Source organism: Squalius cephalus (genome assembly GCF_949319135.1).
Source record: "Squalius cephalus genome assembly, chromosome: 13".
NCBI lineage: Eukaryota > Metazoa > Chordata > Actinopteri > Cypriniformes > Leuciscidae > Squalius > Squalius cephalus.
This window is the reverse complement of record NC_137134.1, coordinates 33,118,134-33,145,013: the sequence shown is the minus strand read 5'-3', so window position 1 is coordinate 33,145,013 and position 26,880 is coordinate 33,118,134. Positions and strand designations below refer to the sequence as shown.

At 37.6% G+C, this 26,880-nt stretch overlaps 1 protein-coding gene across 1 annotated transcript; it reads right to left on the bottom strand.

Annotated features, from left to right (window-relative positions):
- Positions 1-26,853, bottom strand: podxl2 (podocalyxin-like 2). The gene is made up of 9 exons (XM_079890798.1): positions 26,497-26,853; positions 18,976-19,218; positions 14,978-15,148; positions 10,425-11,113; positions 9,461-9,535; positions 4,272-4,428; positions 3,529-3,590; positions 3,229-3,408; positions 1-2,149 (listed from the first exon to the last, which is right to left on the bottom strand). The coding sequence occupies exons 1-9, from the start codon at positions 26,519-26,521 to the stop codon at positions 1,937-1,939; spliced, it is 1,815 nt and encodes a 604-aa protein (XP_079746924.1). The 5' UTR covers positions 26,522-26,853; the 3' UTR covers positions 1-1,936.
- Positions 26,854-26,880: the final 27 nt, after the last annotated feature.

Sequence of the window (26,880 nt, the reverse complement as noted above, 5' to 3'; positions counted from 1 at the left end):
TCAAAACATTTATTTTTTTTGCTCTTTTAAGAGGTGGGACAACATAAAATTACCAGAAAACAACGAGATCGGAATCTCCTTACAATCAGGTACATTAAGCAGTTTGAGGTACAAAATCAAAATGGAAAAAGTGCAAATTTGCTAATAGCTCTCGTACCAGGACAGAACGGTACAAAACTGAAGCGTTCTACAGTGGCGTCAAACTCTCCTACGTCAAGGCTTATTAAAGAAACAAAAATGCATGTACGTTATATATAGAGCGTTCTGGAGTACTAACCATTTAAATCTGTTCACGTTTGCTAAGTTGTGTACAATCAGTTTGACCCCTGACATGTGCATAGACTATTATGTACTACAATGTTTCATGCACTTAAAATGAGTAAAGAATAGCCTTTTATCTATTGTGACAAATAAGATTGTTCTTTGACAAACAGACCGTACCATAAACAAGATAACCACCATGAATATAGCTAGTTTAATACTTTTTTTTATCACTGTTTACTTCTGCTTTTAAAAACACTGAAAACATGTAGAAAACAAAGAAATCGTTGTCTAGCGCCAGTTGACACATTTCTGTTTGAAAGACTCTTTTGTAAGAAGAATCTTGTTCTGCTTTGGATGCCGTTGGTGCTGAGCAACGTTAAAGGTGCAATATAAAAAACCTTAACAAAGAGCGACACTAATCCTGTACGGAGCAGCCATTCCGATCGATGCACAATAAAAGAGCAAGGCATGTAGGCGTCCATCCAGCATTCAGCATGTAAAAACACAATATGCAGCCTGCTTAACTGTAGATACTTGCATTAAAATAAGTAAAATTGAGAATGACTGATTATAGTGTATTATGAGATATACACTGTTTACATCAAGAAAACAACAAAAATTCTTGGTACAATCTCTTTCTCTGTCTTCAAGTACACTAGTGTTTTTTTTTTCTGTAATTCACCCAAAAATGAAAATTCATTTAATCGCCTTCATGTCGTTTCAAACCCGTATGACATTTTTCTAAGAAATAACTTCTGAAGAATCTTTACGTAGTTATTTCCGTACAACTTTTAGAGATCTCGTCAGGTTCGCTACCATCGGTCATCATCGGGGTACCTTACAAAAACAAAAACTTAATTGATTAAAAGCTATTGACCTTCTACCCCTTTGAGTTCTGCTTGTTCGGTCTTCCGGTTTGTATTTCCACAGCATGAAGGTAAGATCTTACAAATTTATGAATGAACAGTTCATTTTTAAATTTTCCCAGTCTACTGACATTTGCTTCAAATATTACAATGCTCAAGATAACTTTCATTGACTCCACCAGCTTATTCTTCGACAGCAATGCCATAGAAATATACAGAGCTACGCAAAAAACGGAAGTTCAATAGAATTACTTGGGTCTATAGAATTAATTCAGATGTCTTGTAATACAGCACACAAGCTTCTATTCTACTTTTTTTTTTTTTTTTTTTTTTTTGTAACGATGTCTGTTGTGTGGAAATCAACTTGTGAAGTTCCTTCTAAATTCTTCTTCTTTTTTTCCCCCTCACAGAACACCAGTAGTTTGGAACAACATGTGGTAGATTAAAACGACATATTTCATGTTTTGGGGTGAACTATTGCTTCAACAGTGCAATAAACAATTTTCAAACAACGTTTTAAACTCTAAAATATCCTACTGATTGTTTGACACATTCGATTTAAATAAATACTAATGATTAGCTCCTGCACTGGAAATTGTCCCATTTACAACTTGCATTTTAAAGCACTTTAGATAGTTTAGTCCGTCTGGATTTAGTAATGCAGATAAAGAAAAACGTCATACACGCCAAAAGACATCACATTTTATACAGCAGATGTTTCGAAAAAGCTTGAAAATGTTTAGTGCCTTCATAGTCTTTAATGCGATGCTGCTTTCCCATGCCGTTTTGCTGATTGTTTCCCGGGATTAAAGGTGAGTATCTTCCTCTTGGTTGTCTTCCTCATCTTTCCCGGGCTTGTTGACGAGCACCTGCCAACCGCTCCCGCCGTCCGCGCCCGCCGTCACCCCATTGGCGCTGAGTTTCTTCTCCTGCATCTCTGATTGGCTGTCGCTGGTTACGTCCAGTGTGGGGTTGTCATGGCAACCGTTCTCCACAAAGTGGAGCTCTTCGCCTCGCGACTTGATGAGGCACGGAGGAGACAAACCAAAAAACAAGATAAATAATCAATCAATGTGAACCCAAACCGTCACTCAGAGAATGCTGAGGTTAGTAATTAGCATTCGAGATCCATTATTAATTGCGCTCAAGCTCCATGTTGACAGTGTGTGTGCCATAATCTCGATTACCACAGAACATTTTAACGCGTGAACACCATGGACCCTTTTCACAGACTGTGTGATGATGCGTTTTAACGGTCATCAACATCGTAAATCCTGAAAAGTATTTTAAATGGTCTGTTTTTTTTTATTATGTACATTTATAACACTACACATAGTAATATACTACATTTGCATCAAATTTACATAGTTAACGCTGTTAATATAAATATTCATGGTCAACCCATATGTAAAATAAAACAACATAAAATATAACAATATATAAAATAGAAGGACACAATTAAATAAATATGTGAAATAGTTTAAGATATGAAATGTTGCAAAAGATAAATCAATAAAGTGCACAAAATGTAAAATAAAATAAATATTAAAATAAAACACATCTCAATATAATATAGTAGACAAAAAACAAACTAAATGAGTTAGTTCGCAAAATGGTGTAGTAAATCAATAATAATACTGTAAAATGTTAGCATAATTAGCATAATATTGACAGTACTTGTGTCATAATCTCGATTACCACAGAACATTTCGACCAACATCAACATCGTAAATCCTGCAAACTAAGTTTTTTATATATTTTTTATTTGTTTTAATTATGTACATTTATAACACTACACTTTGTATTATATTACCTTTGCATCAAATTACAAAAAAAAAAAACTAGCAGCTGATACAGCGGCTGTGGGAGTGACGGTAAAATTGACATCTTTTTCTCTTCAGACTGCCATTATCAACCTCTCTATTTTTTCTCTTTTTTTGAAAGTTATGAAGACTCTATTGTGTTTTTTATTTTGCTATTTGAGCAAATGGGAACACAATTTTTTTTTTTTTTATGTATTCTCTCATTCACCGCTATAAAAGTTTACCCAACTATGTCCCGGAAATGTGAAAAATGGTCTATTGTCGATTTGACCTACCATGTTCTTGAGTTTGGGTAGACGGCGCTGCCAGCAGATATAGATGATTCCAGACGCAATAATGAGCACACACACCGATCCGATGATCACTAGAACAACAAACAGCTTCCCGTAGTCGCTGCGGGTCTGACTGGGCCTCGAGTGGCAGGTGTTAACGGTGGAATAATTCTGGATTCCAATCTGAGGAATTTAATTTGAGTTATTTATGATGCATATTATTCATGCTACTTAAATCGTTCACAGCTTTCAATGTTTTAATTAAATGGATTATTATTATTATTTGCTGCATTTCAGTCCCACCTCATATAGACCTCTTCTGATTTCCCCCAGCATTGACAGGACGTCTTTTGGGGCTATGATTTCTTCACATAATGAACAGAAAATGAGACAAAAAACATTATAGAATGTTGTTTATCAATGAAGAATTGTTGAATCAAAAGAGGAAAATAAAGTAAAAGTTTACAAAGACAATTTTGTGAACCCTGAAGAGTTTTTGCACTGTGACATTATACTTTCATGACAATTAAGCACATTTACCCCCACATTTTCCGTATCCATTATCGTAATATGATATTCTATCTGAATCCATTTTTTAAATAATTTAGCATAAATTACAACAAATACTACCGTGTCATATAAATACTAAATTGAAATAATTTTCTTTAATACAAAATGTCAATTGAGTGCTTCACTGTAATAAAAAAAGCTGCTGAAAATGTCACAATGCAAAACATCTTAATGGTACTTAAACGGGCTTTATTGTCTGTGTGCAAAATATAATCTCTCGTGTTATTCTTTTGATTTTGTGGCGTAATACGACCTTTGTCAGGCTTTGTAAGATATGACATCTAATTAATGCTCTGAACAGAGATGTGTGAGATAATACATGCTATTTTTATCCTTCATATAGAGCATGAAATTAAAAGCTTACAAATTATTAACACATCTAAACCATAAACATGACATTATATCTAACCACAGAGGCCCTAAGTGTGTGTGTGTGTGTGTGTGTGTGTGTGTGTGTGTGTGTGTGTGTGTGCTACCCTGCTCGCTGGCCAAAGCCATCAGAAGCTGGTGGTCCTGTTGTGTGGGTTTGCTGAGGAAAATGAGCCAGGATCCTTGTGGGATGTTCCTCTTTCTGGAGAAAGTGTTTTCCAGCATCTCCAAAAGTCTGTCGCCACTCTCCATACGAAACTCGTCCTGTGAGAGACACACAAGGAATACAATGGAAAAACAGAGGCATACAGTGATGTAAAAATCGTTAATTTTTCACCTTAAAAATATTTCATCTCATTCAATCTCATGCTGAATATTCACTCAATATTTAGTGTGAGAACACATTTACTAAATACATGCTTTCTCTAAATAAATGCTTACAAAAACATATACCCTAGGAGAGGAGAGAAAAGAGGAAAAATAGCATGAAGAAATACTAATCAAAAATCTTAATAAATATGTGAAATACTTCAAGACATGAAATGTTGCAAAAATATGCAATAAAATGGGAGCATAAATGTACTCAAAATTTAAAATAAAAAATACTAAAATAGAAGGAAAAAATCTAATAAATATGTGAAATACTTTAAGACATGAAATGTAAAAAATAAATAAATGCAATAAAATCGGAACATAAATGTGCACACAATTTTAAATAAAAGAGACATTAAAATAAAACACATCAATATAATATATTGGACACATACAAAAAATATGACAGTATAATGTTATCATAATTCAGCCATGAATTGTATTTATTTAAATGACAAATTTACATGAAAAATGTCTGAAAATACACCTTGAAATGTAATATAGCTGACATAAAATACATTTTATTTTTTGTCAGCTATATTACATTTTTAAGGTGTATTTTCTGACATTTTTCATGTATTTATTTTTCATTATAAAAATATAAGATTTTATATATATATTTTAATATTTTCATATGAAATACTTTAGGACATTATACAATGTTCTAAGGCACATAAATGTACACAAAATGTATGTAAATGAAATATATCTAAATGTAATAATTAAGTAAATCATAAAATGGTGTAATCAATAAAAACAAAATAGAGTAATTGTAAAGTAAATTGTATTTTTGTAAACAAAAACAAAAAAAAACAGAAACAGAAAAATACTCCAATAATAAAGCAAACAAAATCAGTTAAATACTTATTGATGATATAACTGAAATGAAAAGTGACATAAAATATGACTTGAGATGAAATATGAGGGCAAATCATGCTCTGTTTCTCCAGTCTCCGAATCAGGAGCTTCCAGACAGACAGATAACCAGTGACCCACCTAAAAAACTGGTTTGCTTTGTTACTGAGACTCAGTAACAGACTTCCTCCAGTCAGAAACAGACACACATCAGACAGGCTACAGAAATCAGAATCAGGGTTTTTTTCAGACCATTCACAGCAAGCGCTGAGTCATTCAGCCGCTCTCGCCCTGTGGGCTGTATTGGTTTCTGATCAATGGCTCTGCAGTGCTGCTCGGGTTCAAACACTCCATCGCTGGAGACGTCGAGGGTTTAGCACACAGCTGTCAGGGAGCCAGTGGGGGGACATTTCTTTGCGATCATGCTGCAATTACGTGCCACTAGAGCGTTACCGTGGCAACAGACAACTGGCCTCTTCTACACTGGCGAGACTGTGTATGTGCCAGTGATGTGTGTGTTAAGAAAGATGTAAAAGAAAGGAACATCACACAATCTTTTTAGACAGCAAAAAGATTCAATGGAGAGCAAAAGGATTAGCAAAGTGTGGCCATGATTTACTAAAGCAAGGGCACGAATTAGCACAACGTGGCCACGATTTACTTAAAATGAGGGAACGATTTAGCACAACGTGGCCACGATTTACTTAAAACGAGGGAACGAATTAGCACAACGCAGCCACAATTTACTTAAACGAGGAAACGCATTAGTACAACGTGTCCACGATTTACTTAAACAAGGGAACGCATTAGCACAACGCGGCCAAGATTTACTAAAACGAGGGAACGAATTAGCACAATGCGGTGGCCACAAACGAGGAAACGAATTAGCACAACTATTTACTAAAATGAGATAACGAATTAGTACAACATGGCCACGATTTACTAAAACGAGGGAACGAATTAGCACAACGATTTACGAGATAACAAATTAGCACAAAGCGGCGGCCACAAACGAGGAAACGAACTAGCACAATGATTTACTAAAACGAGATAACGAATTAGCACAATGCGGCCACAATTTACTAAAACAAGGGAACGAATTAGCACAACGCAGCGGCCACAAACGAGGAAACGAACTAGCACAACGATTTACTAAAACGAGATAACTAATTAGTACAACGCGGCCACATTTTACTAAAACTAGGGAACGAATTAGTTCAACATGGTTACGAATTAATATGTCATGGTAATTAATTCATAATTCATGGCCACAATTTCTTTTCTTTTTTTTCTGCGTGTTATGTGCAGGGCTCTGCATAAATTGTATTTTAGTTTAAGTTGAATTACTAAAATGACTAAAACTAAATTTAAAAAAATTATAAACTAAATAGGCATTCAAAAAATTAATACAATGTCTAAAACAACAGAATTACTCAAACTTAAAATGGAATATATAAAAATAAATGTATTAATGAATTAAAAATATTAATAAATACTTAGTAATGATACTAGAATAACACTGGTCAGAGATCTCAAAATGGACAAAGTTTCTCATCAAATACTCAAGAAACCAAATGATCTGCTTTTGATCTTTACAGCTGCTCTTTACTATTACCGTATGCCAATTATCAAGACAAAATGCATGAGAACTGGGACTGTCAGGCTCCAAAAATTACAGAAAACCATCGTAAAAGTTGTCAATATAACTACTGAAGCCATTAGATATCATCTAATGATGAACAGAACCTAATTTAACTCTCAAATCTAATTTTTGCTTGCATACATTCAGATATGATGAACCAAAACACGTTGAACTATCCCTTTGAATGAAACCTAAATGTCAAATACAAAAGCTCAAGATTAACCGAGTGTAAGAGCGTATGCCTCTGTGTGTGTGTGTGTGTGTTTCGCAGCTTCTCTAACTAGTACATAAGATTAAGAATCACATTTTTCTTTGTTCTTCACTATAAAGGCCAGAGAGCGTGAGGATTGTGATAAAACGAATGAGCTCTGAGCTCCCAGCGTGTGTCATTGTTTGTGCTGAGCGTGGTTAGTGTGCAGTCAGCATGTTTCAGAGACGGAGAGCATTTCTGCTGCAGTACGTGAAGCGAGAGTCTGAACAGAACACACACCTTCATAAAGAGCGATTACATCAAATCGTGACTGGATTTTTATGAAGAAATTAAGGGGGACTTGTTTTGTTCATGCAAGAACATTGCATGGTGCATTGGGTTAAGGTTAGCAAATGTTTTCTGGGTGAATTTTTGTAACAAAAAATGACTTACACAGTCAAAGTTGTCCGCCATGTTGGGTTTTTGTAACAAAAAAATTACTCACACAGTCAAAGTTGTCCGTCATGTTGGGTTTTTGTAACAAAATATGACTCACGCAGTCAAAGTTGTCCGTCATGTTGGGTTCATGTTGGGTTTTTGTAACAAAAAATGACTTAATCAGTCAAAGTTGTCCATCATATTTTGTTACAAAAACCCAACATGACTCACACAGTCAAAGTTCTCCATCATGTTGGGTTTTTTAAACAAAAAATGACTCACACAGTCAAAGTTGTCCATCATGTTGGGTTTTTGAAACAAAAAATGACTCACACAGTCAAAGTTGTCCGTCATGTTGGGTTTTTGAAACAAAAAATGACTCACACAGTCAAAGTTGTCCGTCATGTTGGGTTTTTGAAACAAAAAATTACTTAAACAGTCAAAGTTGTCCGTCATGTTGGGTTTTTGTAACAAAATATGACTTACACAGTCAAAGTTGTCCGTCATGTTGGGTTTTTGAAACAAAAAATGACTCACACAGTCAAAGTTGTCCGCCATGTTGGGTTTTTGTAACAAAATATGACTCACGCAGTCAAAGTTGTCCGTCATGTTGGGTTCATGTTGGGTTTTTGTAACAAAATATGACTCACACAGTCAAAGTTGTCCGTCATGTTGGGTTTTTGAAACAAAAAATGACTCGCACAGTCAAAGTTGTCCGTCATGTTGGGTTTTTGTAACAAAATATGACTCACGCAGTCAAAGTTGTCCGTCATGTTGGGTTCATGTTGGGTTTTTGTAACAAAATATGACTCACACAGTCAAAGTTGTCCGTCATGTTGGGTTTTTGAAACAAAAAATGACTCGCACAGTCAAAGTTGTCCGTCATGTTGGGTTTTTGAAACAAAAAATGACTCGCACAGTCAAAGTTGTCCGTCATGTTGGGTTTTTGTAACAAAATATGACTCACGCAGTCAAAGTTGTCCGTCATGTTGGGTTCATGTTGGGTTTTTGTAACAAAATATGACTCACACAGTCAAAGTTGTCCGTCATGTTGGGTTTTTGAAACAAAAAATTACTTAAACAGTCAAAGTTGTCCGTCATGTTGGGTTTTTGTAACAAAATATGACTTACACAGTCAAAGTTGTCCGTCATGTTGGGTTTTTGAAACAAAAAATGACTCGCACAGTCAAAGTTGTCCGCCATGTTGGGTTTTTGTAACAAAATATGACTCACGCAGTCAAAGTTGTCCATCATGTTGGGTTCATGTTGGGTTTTTTAAACAAAAAATGACTCACACAGTCAAAGTTGTCCGTCATGTTGGGTTTTTGAAACAAAAAATGACTCGCACAGTCAAAGTTGTCCGTCATGTTGGGTTTTTGTAACAAAATATGACTCACGCAGTCAAAGTTGTCCGTCATGTTGGGTTCATGTTGGGTTTTTGTAACAAAATATGACTCACACAGTCAAAGTTGTCCGTCATGTTGGGTTCATGTTGGGTTTTTTAAACAAAAAATGACTCACACAGTCAAAGTTGTCCGTCATGTTGGGTTTTTGAAACAAAAAATTACTTAAACAGTCAAAGTTGTCCGTCATGTTGGGTTTTTGTAACAAAATATGACTTACACAGTCAAAGTTGTCCGTCATGTTGGGTTCATGTTGGGTTTTTGAAACAAAAAATGACTCACACAGTCAAAGTTGTCCGTCATGTTGGGTTTTTGTAACAAAATATGACTTACACAGTCAAAGTTGTCCGTCATGTTGGGTTCATGTTGGGTTTTTTGAAACAAAAAATGACTCACACAATCAAAGTTGTCCGTCATGTTGAGTATAACGTAGCCCTTTCCTGCGAGGTTGCTCCAGTCGACACAAATCACCTGCACAGAATGAGAAAAGAGGGTGTTTTGGTCTAACAGCCACTTTATTGCACTGAATTGTTGTGGTTTGTCAAAACGCTCACTGACAACCTGCGTGCTTGCCTGGAGAACAAATCTATAAACGCATTACTCTTCCTAGCATTCAGATAAATCAATCGTGAAATAATTTCCATCAACACATGACATACTTCATCCAAACAAACACCTGAGGATTTTATACCAAGAACCACCTGAACATGATTTGTCAATGTATTTTTTTTTTTTTTAATGGAAAAAGACACATTAAAATGACGTACTTCTTGTTATTGTTAACTAAAATGAAAAGTTAATTTGGTAATTAAAATAAAGCTGAAATAAAATAAAATAAATATTAGATTAAAGAAAAACATGAATTAAGTTTGAGTTAAAGTTCAAAAATTACTATTACTAAAACTTAAATACAAATAAATAAATAAAGCTAAATATAAATATTAAAAAAACTAAAAAAGCACAAAATTATTCAAACTTAAGAATTATAACATTGCTCCTTACAAGAGGCCTTTCTTAATGTCATGCTGTTTATGATTTTGCTCTCGTTCTACAAAAACAAAGAAACAATGTTATATATTTATGTATTATAATGATAATTTTTTACTATTTATCATGTATTTTTAATTAGATATATTATTAAAAAAAAAATTATTTTATTTAGTCACATACAAATACATTACACATATTTTTTAAATGATTATATTTTTATTTTTGAACAGAGTATCTACACCTGAATTCTGAAGGTCTTGAGCTGTTTTCTCTGCTTCAAACATTGTGTTTGAATATTTTATACGATGACTCTTTGAATTGCTTCTAACTAAATTAGCGCTCAATTAATGTGCATCTTGTCATTGAGTACCTGCTCGACCTCCTGGGACAGCTCTGAGTCGTGGAGCTCCGTTTCGGCAAGATATTCGGTGCCGGCGTGCCGAAGCTCCGCCCCCTCCTCGTCCGCTGTTGTGGTAAGCTCCGCCCCCTGCCAGGCAGATTCAGTGAAGACCAATGGTGGCAGATCTGAAGCGGGGGAGGACGAGGGCCCGGTCGTGAGGTACCGCCAGTCAGACTCTTCCTCCTCGTCCGGTTCAGTGGGGAAAACCACCAACTCTTCCTCATCCTCCTCTTCCTCAGAATCGTCCCGGTGCTGTACGTCAGGCTGCAGGGGCTCCCGGCTGGGCAGGGGCCCGATTTCTGGAGCGGTGGGTGCTTGCGTGACTTTACGGCCCCTCTCGTCATCAAACGGGTCCTGGGACGCCAGGCGTTTGTCAGGCCCGGCTGTGGCCTCTTCTCGGTTCTGACGGGCCAGTCCGAGGGAAGGGGGCGTGGCCGTAGCCGTGGCTGTGGAGGGGGCGTGGCCTTCAGCACCTGCTCTTGATGGGCCGGGGGAGGGGTGGAGGGGGAAACCACTAGATTCGGAATCACTCTCCCATTGCTCCGGGTCCACGGGCTCAGCCGTAGGGATGAAGAGCAAAGAAGAGGAGTTGGTCTCACTGGGCTTTTCGCTCAGAGAAAGTGGTGAAGATGGCGGTTCTGGAGATGAAGGGCTGTAATCTGATAGAAAGAAAGCAAACGTGTCAGAAACATAAATCAAAACACACCACAGAAGTGATTTCTGACTTCACCGAACCATATATATACTCTGTATGTGTAGTATTACATTACGTTATGCCACAGAATAGTTGGTTGTAGTATAAGCAGAGTGGAATTTTGTACAGTACAGTATAACGCAAGTATAGTAAGCATAGTATTAAAGAGATTTTTATGACTTTTTTATATTTTATGTTTTAGTGTCTGATAGCCAATAATTATTTATGCTGTTAGACTACACTAATAAAGCATTTAAGCATTATAGATATTTAATAATGTTAAATATTATAATATTATTAAATATCAAAATGCAAATTTTAAGTGTTTTATTTATAAATAATATAAAACATTTCCATTGTTGATAATTAATGTGATTTAATTTTGTGATTTAAATGGTTGCAAATTTATTTTCATATTTGTTTTTGCTTATGTCTACACATTTCTCACTTAAAAATGTATAGGCTGTTTATTAATCAATGTTTATACGTAGATATTACAAACCAATTAGTTTAAAAGTGTGAATATCGGTAAAAATATCCAGTAGCTCCTCACTGCAGTACAAGAGATCCAGGGGGCGGAGTTAGACCTAGATCCAGCGGGCGGAGCTGGATCCAGACCCAGGGGGTGGAGTTAGATCTAGATCCAGGGGGCGGAGTTAGATCTAGATCCAGGGGGCAGTGTTAGACCTAGATCCAGGGGGCGGAGCTGGATCCAGGCCCAGGGGGCGGAGTTAGAGCTAGATCCAGGGGACAGAGTTAGATCTACATCCAGGGGGGCGGAGCTGGGTCCACATCCAAGGGGCGGAGTTAGATCTAGATACAGGGGGGGCGGAACTAGAGCCAGATCCAGGGGGCGAAGTTGGATCTCCTCCTATTGCATTTTGATTGGAGTTTTGCAACAAGACATGTCACACTTACTCATGTTGTTGCTCTTGCATTCTTCTGATGGAAAAACAAACTTGCTGAAAACATTTATTTATTTGTTAACTTTTAAATGGTAAGTTACAAACACTGTAATTTGTTCATTGTGTGAATGTGCACTTATAATTACGTACAGTGGTGGGAAATAAGCAAGTGTTTTATTATAATATTTTCATTTGGAGAAACTTTTACTCCAAAACATTCTAACATTAAAGGAGTCATGACCTGCAATTTTCACTTTTCCACGAGAATCAATGTATGTTATGATTGCCTAACGATTATACACTGGCCGGGAAGCCGATATTTAAAAGTGAAGCGTTTGTTTACCCCAGGGTTCATAAACCAGCGCGCGTGCACGCGCACTCAAATACAAGATTTTGATTTCAGCCCCGACTTGACGTCATGACGGGGCAGGATATACCATATATGGACACCGCAGACCTGCCGCAGGAAGCGCGCCCTGGCGCCCCTCCTCCCCTCATATTCAGTCGCGAAAGATGCAGAAACGTAGTGCACACGTGAGTTGCTCTGTTGTTGACTGCCAGAATCAACATGTAAATGTGTTTTCTCTCCCAAGAACGGACCAAGCTGTCAGGGACCAGTGGATTAAATTCATTTTTAATGACGCGGTTCCTACAACCCTTCCCACTGGCTTAACGTTATGTGTCTGTGCTAACTAAACATTTTACGCCGGAATCCTTCACAAATTTGAGGCAATATCAGGCGAAGTTGGCATCGAAGCTCGGGAAAAAGGGGCCATTTTCAACAATCAGACACTTGCCTTCAATTGAAACGGTAAGACTGTGTTTTTATTGCTCTACTGTGTGTAACAAACAGCAGCTAACTGCTAATGCGGCTATTGTATGCTAGCGGGAGTATTAGCTTCGAGGTAAACATGGGGAATGGCTGCTAACGTTACTTTGCAAACAACAAATGACTGAGATCATCATGAATTCGGCTATTGTATATTGATTGCCTAACGCTTATATATGAGGCGCCGTAGTTTGTGTGTGTGTGTGCTCGCGTCTCATATGAGTATGTGCGCGAGTTTGTGTGTGTGTGTGCTCGCGTCTCATATGAGTATGTGCGCGAGTTTGTGTGTGTGTGTGCTCGCGTCTCATATGAGTATGTGCGCGAGTTTGTGTGTGTGTGTGCTCGCGTCTCATATGAGTATGTGTGTGGAGAGTTCATAATGTATGTGTGACTACTTAGTATATATGTATGCAAGCGTGTTTCATATGTGTGCGTGAATGAAGTTTGATTTAAGCCCTAAACGGCGCCTCATACTTATACACTGGCCGGGAAGCCGGTCGCGGCCAGGTCGGGTTCATTCACAACTTGCGCCATGATGTCATTTTGGAATGATATGCTAAAGCCTTACCTGCGGTGTCAACCCCCCTCCTTCCTGCCACCAATCAACGCGCCCCTCATTGGCATTATTATAATGACCGTCCACGACAGCCAAAATATCGCATCAGATCTCGCGAGACAATAACGCCTTCAGAAATAAGGGTCTGAGGAGCTCTGTGTTTATTTTTTTTCCACTTTTCTTTTTTAGAAGGGCCTGAAAGACTATAATACAGCAGTAGGTATCCAAGGTAATACTAGGTCATGACTCCTTTAAAAAAAAAAAAATCTTACATTTCACCTTCCCGGAAAAGCCTGTAGTTCCTTGTTGCATGTAAGATCAAATATTTCTTAAAAAGAAATTTATTCTTTGATTGGCAGATCACTTACCCTTCTCAATAGTCCACATGCACTTTGACTTCAAATACTTAAGTATATTAATAAGTAGGCACTTTTACTGGAATAATATTAAATCAAGTTCTCTTTCTACTTGAAGTAGAAAATGTGTGTGCTTTTCCCTCCACTGATTATGCATATTATTATAAAACTGTATGAGACTAAGTATAGCAGCACAGTCAGGTTGTCTTCTGTAATTTTATACTTAGAAATGACATCACAAGGGCATCTGACTTAATTTACATAACATAATAAGAGCATCTCACTTACTTAAATGCATGCAAAATGCATTACCAGCACAATACAATGAAATAGAAAAAAACAGGTAAAACAGACACTGAATACAGTAGGGAAACTATTGAACGTGAAACATAAGGAACACCACATTGGGAGCACATCGTCTAGCCGGAATAACAGACCAACATTAGAGGGAAACCATTTAAAATTGGAACTTACACATAGAATTCGATAAACGATAAATCACTAATTTTTCCTTTCACACTGCACTGTACTACATCATGCACACAACACACTCAAATGTCGCAACTTTTAAAAACTTTTTAAAATTGCGGGCTGCAACTTCACAAATATGCTGGTTCATCTGTTGGAGCAAAGTATATAAAGTGGGAGGAGTTGGATCTGGACCCAACCTCGTTCCCCGGATCTCGTGTTCTGCAGTGAGGACCATCTCAAAATATCAGTCCATCTCAAGCGGGACACCGGTATAGTCAAAGAAGCCAAAGTCTTGCATAAGTATAAAGTGTGCTATATCATAGCATATAAAAGCGTGTTATAGTATTGCACAGCATAAACAGCTTAGGATGGTTTATTGTATAGTCCAGGATTAAGAAAATGTTGTTTTCACAGTATAGCACAGCAGGATGTGGTGTAGTAAGATCTGATGGGAGTTATTCATCTTTAGTTTGTGGAGAACAGCAGATTTGAGCAGCTGCACTGCAGCACTGCACCTGCGTCTGGCACAACACACACATCAGGGACCCGAGAGCTCTTGATCGCAGCCTGATTATTCATGAGACACACACACACACACTGAGACACGCTGTAATGAGGAGAGCTTTTGTCTAGTGTCAGCGGGTGAGAGACTATATATCTAGACTTTTTCAGGGAAATGATCATAACAGGATGTAATAAAAAAGCAGTGTACCAGAGACTGTGTGGCAAGCTTTGGCGCACTCTTCCAGCGACAAGAAGTTATTGAGGTTCTCTTTGCAGCCCCCGAATACGAAGTTTTCACACTTCATGGTGACGGGGTTAAAGTGCCAGCGAGGATACGATGCACGACATGGTCCAACCTTCCTGGGCATCAGACAGCGCTCTGAAAGCCAAAACATAAACGAGAAACACCCACTGAAAACTTCTGAAAGCGTACAAGAATGCTTTTAACAACAACAGATTCAGAGTTTCTCAAAGTCAGTCCCCCTGTACCGAACTGCTATTGGCTTGGGATGAAAAGCAGCAGGTGACTGAATGTCTTCACACTAATTAAAGACACCTGGATGTGTGAAAACGGACAAGACGGCTGAGAAACGCCTGTGAGAGTGTAGACAAAAAGAGCACAAAACCACAGGAACAGACGCACAGACAGATAGATAGATAGACAAGCAGAAAAGTTGGTGATAGATAGATAGATAGATAGATAGATAGATAGATAGACAATCCAAAAAGTTGGTGATAGATAGAAAGATAGAGATATAGACAAAGATAGATAGATAGATAGATAGATAGATAGATAGATAAAGCCGAACAGTTGATGATAGATAGAAAGATAGATAGATAGATACATAGCCAAATAGTTGATGATAGATAGATAAGCCAAACAGTTGATAGATAGATAGATAGATAGATAGATAGATAGATAGATAGATAGATAGATAGATAAAGCCGAACAGTTGATGATATATAGAAAGATAGATAGATAGATAGATAGCCAAATAGTTGATGATAGATAGATAGATAGATAGATAGCCAAATAGATGATGATAGATAGATAGATAGATAGATAGATAGATAGATAGATAGATAGATAGATAGATAAAGCCGAACAGTTGATGATAGATAGATAGATAGATAGATAGATAGATAGATAGATAAAGCCGAACAGTTGATGATTGATAGATAGATAGATAGATAGATAGATAGATAGATAGATAGATAAAGCCGAACAGTTGATGATTGATAGATAGATAGATAGATAGATAGATAGATAGATAGATAAAGCCGAACAGTTGATGATAGATAGATAGATAGATAGATAGATAAAGCCGAACAGTTGATGATTGATAGATAGATAGATAGATAGATAGATAGATAGATAGATAGATAGATAGATAAAGCCGAACAGTTGATGATATATAGAAAGATAGATAGATAGATAGATAGATAAAGCCGAACAGTTGATGATAGATAGATAGATAGATAGATAGATAGATAGATAGATAGATAGATAGATAGATAGATAGATAGATAGATAAAGCCGAACAGTTGATGATAGATAGATAGATAGATAGATAGATAGATAGATAGATAGATAGATAGATAGATAGCCAAATAGTTGATGATAGATAGATAGATAGATAGATAGATAGATAGCCAAATAGATGATGATAGATAGATAGATAGATAGATAGATAGATAGATAGATAGATAGATAAAGCCGAACAGTTGATGATTGATAGATAGATAGATAGATAGATAGATAGATAGATAGATAAAGCCGAACAGTTGATGATAGATAGATAGATAGATAGATAGATAGATAGATAGATAGATAGATAGATAGATAGATAAAGCCGAACAGTTGATGATAGATAGATAGATAGATAGATAGATAGATAGATAGATAGATAAAGCCGAACAGTTGATGATAGATAGATAGATAGATAGATAGATAGATAGATAGATAGATAGATAGATAGATAGATAGATAGATTGTCTATCCTAAACAGATAACCGGCTGAGTTTCTCAGATGAGGAGTTGCACTGCGAGCACAGAGCCAGGTGAGGAAACACACCTGCAAGTGTCTTCACACACTCACACTCCGTCACGGTTCTGTCCACCTGTCTCTCCATATGGCGGATCAGTCGAGCCTGTCTGCAGTGTGACACTGTGTGTGTGTGTGTGTGTGTGTGTGTGTGTGTGTGTGTGAGAGAGAGAGAGAGAGAGTGAGTGTGTGTGTGTGTGTGCGCGTGTGAGAGAGAGAGAGAGAGAGAGAGAGAGAGAGAGAGAGTGAGTGTGTGTGTGTGGTTGTGTGTGCGCGTGTGAGAGAGAGAGAGAGAGAGAGAGAGAGAGAGAGAGAGAGAGAGAGAGAGAGAGTGAGTGTGTGTGTGTGTGTGTGTGTGTGTGTGTGTGTGTGTGTGTGTGTGCGCGTGTGAGAGAGAGAGAGAGAGAGTGAGTGTGTGTGTGTGTGCGCGCGTGTTCGTTCAGCAGTGGTTGAGTGTGACGGAGTCTTGTGTTCACGCTCAGATTTACTGCGGAAGGCACAGATTTACTCATCTTCCATATGGACACACTGAAACGGTTTACTTAACATTTAAAAAAGAAAGTTTCTCTCAAGTTATTAAGCAGATAGTTCTGATTGGTCCATTCAGTGCATATACAGAGAGTAAATATTAGCCTTAAACGCTAGCATGTTCACCTGAGCTAATCTCACCGCCACAATGCTTTGGTGCTGTGGCTGGTTGACAATAAAACACATGATTTGAGGAATCATTCGTGTCAGTAGCATGGGATGAGTTGCATGCCAAGTTTTAAACTTGGTTTGTTCAAATCACTAACCCTAATATGAGCATTTATAACAGTGATGTCTCACTTAGCGTACAGCACGAGTGTCCCAGCTGATATCCACCTGAGAAAATCTCAATTTCACACTCCTCACGGCAGAAAATCTTTGGACGACTGTCCTTCTCTCTGTCTTACACACACACACACCTGAAACGGGCCACTGCGGTGGAAGCAAGCTAGCAGGTGAACTAAAAATAAGACTGTTTTCGGGCACATTTATTCCCAGGCGTTGTGGTAAAAGTGGATATATTTTCTCTACTCACTACTGTGAAGCACATCCACAACTGAAATATCAATGGAATTGTTAAAGCCAGAAAAACTAATCAACAAAAATAAGGTAAACACCAGGAGGGAGGGGAGGTGTCGAGGAAATGACGCACGATAATGTGTCCTAAAAGCTGTTATTCGCACCACTTTACACTCCTAACTGCCGGTTTGACAATCATTTTTGTGAGCTAAATAACTGTCTAGAGACTGAGTCATTCCGAGAGACTGACACAATGTGAATCCATCATCATAAAAAAACAAAAATTCAGTGCCTTTGTTGCACCATTTACAGGTGCAATATGTCCTTTTTTTGCACAACTAGTGGCAGAAAATGGAACTGCAAAAATAAAAACTTGTTAAACAAGTTTCAAACACTAGAAACGGGTAGTTCCACCACAAACGCAAGGTATTGTTTGGATGAATGTTCATTTAGTTACATCAAGCCACTCAAACGAAAAGACTGCAGTTACGTTTGGTGATGTTAGTACAGCAGAAATTACATACTATAGACCCAGGATTATTTTCTAATCCAAAGTATACATTTTTGCCAATTTTTAAATATGTAGCTAAATATGCAACCAAATTTCATTTGGAATAGATCAAGCCACCCAGGCGAAAAAGAGGTACTGTTAAATGTATTAAAAATGCATTATAGTATATTTGTATTATACTAAAAACATACTTAAGGACATTTTTAATACATTTAATAGTAAGTCTCTTTCACCTGAAATATTGTCAGAGCAAATATTTAGACCCCTAGTTGACATGACAAGCACTCGGCTCGTAAAATTGCAACCAAATTTCATTCATTTTTTGTCAAGAGTGTATATTTACACCCCTAGTGTTGACAAATGACGAGGACTTGACATATTTTTGATTGTAATAATGTGACCAAATTTAATTAGTAATAGAATCAAGTCAAATCAATGTTAGAGGGAATATTTAGACCCCCAGTTGACAAATGAGACTCATGACGTCAGATGAAAAAGGAAAGTCATATCTTTGGCGTCTTTGTAAGTTTACAAAAACAAACTTGATGAATTTGGAGTAACGTGCACTTATGAATCGTGTTTCGAATAACTGCTTCTTCTCACCGTTCATGGCACCGCTGTCTTTGGTCTCGGCGTGAGCGTTCTTGCCATCCTCGTTGTCTTCAAACCCAGAGCTCTCCTGAGAACTCTCCATGAATCCGGGTTTACGATCCCTCGAGACCTCCTCATGCTCCTCAAAGCCTACGGGAACATCCAGAACCGGCCCGTGGGAGCGGAGAGGATTGGGGAGGAGCGCTGGACCGGCACTCAGAACCTCGGCACACACCAGAACCAGGAATACTGAACCTGAATGGAAGAAAAATGTATCATTTTATGGCTAAATTATATTTACGCTGTATTTATAATCCATTTATTCACTTTTTGAGCATAGAGTTTTTAAAATTTCCAACTTAAACTGTCGTAAATCTTGAATGCTTTAGAGCACACACTTCAGTTTGATCTCTTTTCAAAGACGACACTTGGCAGATTATTGCTTAAGTGAAAAAAGTTTTAAAAAGTGAACTTAAAAAAAGTTACAGAATTTTACATTTATTGTTATGAAAAATGTGCAGAAATACCATTTAATTTTTATATTAAATATATTTTCAAAAACAGAAAATCAAAATCAAAGCCATAAATCTTGAAACAAGTTGTGTTAAAAATTTGAACCGGATATCTAAAAAAAAAAGAGCTTTCAGTAAGATTTTGTTTGGCTGCAGTACCAAAAGTTTCCACTAGATGAAATTCGTCTCCTATTCATTTCCATTTTTGACCACGAGGAGCACAAGTGTGACTATTTTTTACAGGACCATTTAACCTGTTCGAATCATGTCCATGATTTTTTTTTTTTTTTCAAATAGCAAGTGCCAAAACATTTACCAAGTTTCATACTATTCCAATGAAGAAAATAAAAAAGTAACATTTTTCGGTCAAAAATGTGTGAATACACAAACAAACATGAAAGAACCAAACCAATTATTTAATAATCTACTTCACCACAAATTAATCTTTCTCAAACTGTGATGGTTTCAAGGGTGTATACCCATCAAACACTGACTGGAAACATCTCGATTCCTGGCCTCGATGGGCTTCAACCACAGATGGCTTCGTATCATGGAGGCTTAGCATTGTCTCTAAAACCAGCCAGTCTTATCTTTCCTCGCCCTACCAGGTCACCACAGGATTAGCGCTGGTTTTAACACTGGGCAGCTAAAAAAGGCGACAACCGGCCTGAAATCTGCAACTACTCTTCCGTTGGAGCCAAGATGGAGTTTCAAAGCCAATTACACAGTTCTCTAAATCTGACACGGCTTTAGTTTTTATTCATGGAGCTGTTTAATGAAATATATTCTCTAGCGAGGCTTGGTTTAATTAAGGAGACCAGCAGGCTGATGTGAATCTGGTATTATATTTAGCAAGTGTGTGATTGTGCGGTAATTAACAGGGTGGAAAAACTGGGCACTTCCTGCTCCAATTTATGAATAGATCAACTTCTGGAAACGTTCCAGTGGTTTTAGAGACTCTGAAGACCCTGGACGTCCAGCGAACTTGAGCCATGCAATGCTGGGGAAACTTACAAACCAGAAGGCTGTTGGAGAGCATAATCCCAAACAACCAAATGACATTTACTGAGTAAATGGGTTGATTACAAGCCAAAGACATGCTTTAGACCACTTTGGCCCTGTTTACATCTGGTATCAAGATGCGTTTTGGTCGATCGGATCGCAAGTAGACGAGGGAGACACATTCCCGTTTACACCTGGTGTTTTATTTTGTCTCTTTTGTCCACTTTTAACCACTTCTGTCCTGATTTCTTCAAGGGGAGGGTCTATGGGCGGGTAAATGTACGGGCTTTTTCAGATCCTTTAATCTAATGGACAAAATAAGTTGTATATATAAGCAAAAATAAGCAAAAATAACACAATCTACATATGAACGCAACCAGAGGCGACGGAAAAACATCCTAGGAGCATCAGCTTTCATTTCTGCTCTGACAGACGCAAGACCAGCTGTGAGTGTGCGTTAGAAATCAGGAATGGCGAGAGAACATTGTGCTTGGTACGTTTTTCTTCTTTAAACTAAACTTGGGTCTCCAGTAGACAAAGTTTAAATAACATCTGGCTAGCCTAGCACGCTTCCAATAATGTTTACACATTAGGTCAGTAGGTGGAAAGTAGATGGTCTTTTGTGGCTGTCTGAACAAATTGAGCGTTGAGCGTGAGGCCACATGAGCGTTTACACTATGAAAGCAATCCGGTCGAATGCGTTTTCGACTACCTCTGGAAGTGGTTGAAAGTGGACAAGCTCAAAACGTTTTAGACCCCATTTACACCTGTATTTAGCGTTGTCCACTTGTAATCCGATCAATCAAAATGCATCTTAATACCAGGTGCAAACAAGTTCTATGTCCAAAAACATACTAAATTTATTCCATTCAACTTGAAAAGTCTGAATATCCACTGTCCTACTTCTAAAAGTGCAACAGAATGCCACTTAAAGTTGAATGTCCAACTTGAATACTCATACACTTTCAGAATAAATGCTAGTAGGGCTGTAGTACTCGAGTCAGGTCCTGGTATTCGGACTCGGACTTGTCTCGGTCTCGGCCACTGGTCTTGCCAAATATGGCTTTTGGTCTCGACCGAGTCCAGGTGTCTTTATTATGTTCCCAGTAAGCACACATATGTCGCCGTGATGTATGTGTGCTTACTGGGAACATAATATTGGAGGGAAAGTGAAACACTGGCCACCTAATAACTAGATGGGCATTTCGGCTGTTTTTCGTGAGCCGGCTCGTTTGACTAAGCTCACTGAAAAGAGCCGGCTCTTTTGACTCACAAACGGCTCTTTAAAAAATAAATGTTTTAACTTGGTACAGGTACACTCTGTAATACTGGTCACTTATTTTCTACACTATACTGTACATCTGGAGTGAAGCCATATTGTCATTTAGTTGCTCAAATGCTCAGTACTAGTACCTAGCAGTGGTAATAGTAGTGGGTTGGTGTTTGTATATCAGTTTTAACACTGCTATTATGAGGTATCACCATATGTCATCATTCTGTTTTCTTTAGATTAGAAGATTATATGATATCAAGGGGAATGTCTATACTTAAAAATCCTGTTGTGACACTGTTTTTGCTTTTAGATCAACAAATAATAACCCAAAATGATTGTCTTGATAATGTCATGCATAAGACTTTTTTTCCCTGTCCTGGACTCGGTCTTGACTCTGACTCAAACCTTTTTGGACTCGGTCTTATCTTGGACTTGACTAGTCCTGGTCTTGGACTTGTCTTGGACTCGACAAAGGTGGTCTTGACTACAGCCCTAAATGCTAGTATACAATTATCCAAAATTTGCTTGTTAGACAAACACTTTGCTGCCATGCCATTTTATTTGCATTCAAATTAGCTGAAAACTTGATGCTGAATGCCTTTGGTCCTTGAGTGTCACATTACTTTTCTTGACAAGTCCAATTAAGATTTCAGAGCTAAGATTATCAGTAAATAATGACTTAAATTTGTGTCTGATCAAAAATAAAAAGTAGAGAACAGAGAATGCACAAGCCATATGGACTTCATTGCGTGTTAATTTTTTGTCTTTTTTGGAGCTTGACAGTCAAGCAAAAGATGCTCTCCTTTTGTGCTCCACATTAAAAAGAAAGCCATGCTTGTGTTGAACAAAAAGAAGGAATTATTAGTTATGTTTTGGGGGGTGGGGGTGGAACTAATGGATTTCCCTCCATCTTTCTATTGAACTAAACAACTACCAATCATTACACCAGCCCAAAAGTGCAGTCGCATACACACAGTCACCTTATCTCTGTCCTTAGAAAGCATCAATGTCTCACTCCACTAGATCACATTAATTATGGTTGACGCAATCTTATTTTTCCTCAGTGGACTCCGGTGTCTGCAAGGCTACTTCTGACCTCGCTTCATCAGTGAATGAAAAATGTGAGTTTGCTGACGGCTAAAGCCAAGCACGTCTATCTCTGAGGAACGTTCCTTGGCCTTTCTACCCCAGAGATGCTCTCAAAGTTCGGACACGCGTTAGATAGTACATTAATCATAAAAGCTAATACCACGTTTATAGAGGCTCTGCGGCAATAAACCCTGTCCGGGATATTCACACTGGGGAGAGAGTTGGATAAACTGGATGAAACTCGAGAAGATAAAACATTTGTGAACCTGGACCACAAAACCAGTCACAAGTCGCACGGGTATATTTGTGGCAAAAGCCGACAATACATTGTATGGGTCAAAATTATCGATTTTTCTTTTATGCCAAAAATCATTAGGATATGAAGTAAAGATCATGTTCCATGAAGATATTTTGTAAATTTTCTACCGTAAATATATAAAACATTTATTTTTGTGAGTGAATGCAGCACAATCGCCAACATAAATGAACAACTTTAAAGGCGATTTTCTTAATGTTTAGATTTATTTGCACCCTCAGATTCCAGATTTTCAAATAGTTGTATCTCGGCCAAATATTGTCCTATCCTAACAAACATCAATGGAAATCTTATTTATTCAGCTTTCAGATGATGTATAAATCTCAATTTCAAAAAAATTTACGCTTGTGAGTGGTTTTGTGGTCCAGGGTCACATTTGTGCATTCAGCTTGAAGAACAAAACAAGAGGAAATATCTTGCTAAAGATGTGAAATGTGCCTCAGACATGTTCTTGACACTGTGGTTTCATATCATAGCATGTCCAGTGCCCACCTGTTTCTGTCTGACTGATTTCAGAAGTCTTAATATAGTGCACATTCATCCGTTCAGACCAAGACGCCGGAATCTTTGCCATTTGATACGAACACAAATCCGCCACATAGCAGCTATTGTACTAAATATACAAGCAGTTCAGCCAGCGCCAGTCTCAGACTCTGTGAAAGAGCCGAGGAAAACCTGAACACAGGATAAGATGATTCATAAATCCTCAATCCTACCAAATCTTGGCCCAATTTAAAGCGTGAGGCACCTGGACTTCAGCAACACACTGAGAATTTTATACGGTTGCCAATTAATTCTCAGCCCTACGTCTTTCTAAAAGCTCCCTGTCCCTTTTCTTTTCTTCTCTTCTCGGATATGAAGTCGAGATAAATGCTGATGTCACCTGACCTGAATGTGTTTCTGGGCTGTGCCAGCTTGCATTGCAGCAGAGCCTGTGGGTGTAGGTGGCATCGAGCATTAGGACTCGATTTATAGTCGTCAGACTGGCAGCTGCAGGTCTGCGGTTGCTGTTACTGCTAAAGAGAGCTCGAGTGGTGCCATAGTACTGAATGATTACCATATTTGTATACTACGGTATTTAAATTGCTCTCCGTGTGATATGTGTCCAATTAAAGATGATATATCCATGGTATAAATATGATACTGTTACTACACCTTAAATTAAATGGCAATACTAGGGATGCGCTGATACCGAAAATTCTTTATATTTGAAAGCCGATAACAGATATATTGGCTGATAAATCTAAATCCAAATTTTTATATAATTTTTGAGGGCCTGATTACAAAAACAAAAGTCTCACCATTAAAATCCATGACCCAAACACACAATTATAATGTTCTCATTGTAGCCTAAATGACAGACTTGCGCTGCACATCTGTATTTTCCTTTTTTTAAGTGATTTCAATCATATTTCAAGCATTTCAAAAACATCATGTTGAATAGTTTGCATTTGAAGTGTCTCAGCTGAAGGAAATAATCCATTATTTTTCGACTTTGATATATCGACAATTTTCTTATCGGGCCAATAACAATAACATTAAAAATGAACATATACCGGCCGATATGGTGGCCGATGTATCGTGCATCCTCAGGCAATACTGTACTTTGACTATGACTTCAAATGTTTACTATATGGTACGCCAAGGTACTTAAAAGAATACCATGGTATTAGTTAAAAAAGCAGTGTATTACCATAGTAATACCACAAAAAAGGGAAATGAACTGATATATACCATGGACTGGGAGATTACTGTGGTATTTACATAGTACTCCAAGGAATTGCAGAAAACACAATGGCATTACCATGATACCATGACTACAACCTCAATTAAATGGCAATGCAGCATTTTGACATATTCCATGACCTGAAATGTTTGCTATATGGTACGCCAGAGAATTTCATGGTATACATTCAAAAGGCATTGTATTACAACAGTAATACAACAAAAATGTGCAATACTTTGACAAATACCATGGTATTTACATGATACTCCAAGGAACTGCAAAAAAACCTATGGTGGCATGTCCAAAAATGCCACAGTTTTATATATATCATGGCAATGAAATGCATTTACCATGATATTTACATGGTACACTGTAAAAGTTGTAAATAAAAGATTATTGGAGTGTTTTACAAGAAAATACTATAGTATCTCAGTCTTTCTACTTCAGTTTCACATTTAATTCAGTGTGTTACTTGCCATTTTGTTGTAATTGTGAGAAGCAGTTTCAGAGTTAAAATTGTTTCAAAGTAATCCTAGTACAATTACTCTCCTGATTACTTTACGATTAAGTAAATGAAAGAATATCATATAAACCTTGTGATTACTCTCTCTACCACATATGTCCCTAAAACACAGTGATACCATGGTATTTACATGGTTCTCTAATGCACTTCTCAGAATGCAAAGATATTAACCGTGTATTTTTTTAAAACATACACAGTAATATCACAATAGTTTAGAAAAGGGAGAGCAAAGACTCACAAATGCACAATAGGACATGAACAAATGCCAGTGTGGAACGTGATGTTGAACATGGTTGGATTAAGCCTGAGTCTGTGCTGCCCATTAGACTAAACAAACCTGACCTGTCCTTGTTGTGTCTGGTCATCGGTCTGTGTGGACAGCAGCACAGAGAGGCTTTTGACCAGCACGATCTGTCAGACGGGGCCTCATGGGCATGACAAGCCATCACACACACACTCACACACTCACAGCATGCCAAAAACAATCAGTGTCCACAACAGCTGCAAAATGCTCTTTTCTCAGTTACATGATGAATCATGCTAAAAATCCTGACTGGACCTGAATACACCAGCTCATCTCTAGATGGAGAGGAAAAGGGGCGTGTGCCGTAATCTGCACTACAGATCAATAACTCAAATATCTGAATCATTTGAGTGACTGGACTTTTCATACAAGATATTAGAGATGATGACAAGTACATCAAAAAAAAATAAAAAAAATAAAAAAAATCACAATTGATCATCTTAGAAAACAACAATGCCCTTTTCTCCACTCATCGTGACAATGACAAGTCTTAGTGATGATGCAAATTGGTCTCAGACACAGCATTATAAATCAAACCTTGTGATTATCACATTATCAGACATTTTAGGTTTTTCAATGATTAAACCATGAAATGATCATCAGTAGGTTGGCATTTTTAAAAACAAACATAAACATTCATATATAAAATAGATTAACAATAATTATTTTATTAATAAAACTATTAATATTTTAAACTTTAATATATTTTGTATTATTTCTACATGCAAACATTGATTCATTCCACACAAACGCACAAAAAAGAAAAAGAAAAAAACAATTTAACTTACCAAACATGAGGCACTGAAAAGACATCTCTGCAGCTTTAAATGATCGCAGTGAGGAATAATCGCGTCAGTATTACAGTTCGTTCATATGTGCATCATACGTGACTTACTGACCTCAACGTGCGCTAGAAGAGACGCACTAACACAAAATACTCATCGCAATTAAAAACAAAAGGTCAGTCGATGGTCTCGCGCTTCATCTGCCTTTCTCTCTGGACAAGCGTGATGCACTGTGCAAAAAATGCGAAGAAAACTAGACGGTAGTTTTGTCTGCTGCTCCTCTGGCTCTTGCAGTCAATGAATTAGCAGGGATATATTGAGGATTTTGGAGGGTTTGATTCCTGCCTGGCGCAGTGACTGCAGGGATGCTGGGTCCTAAACACCGCC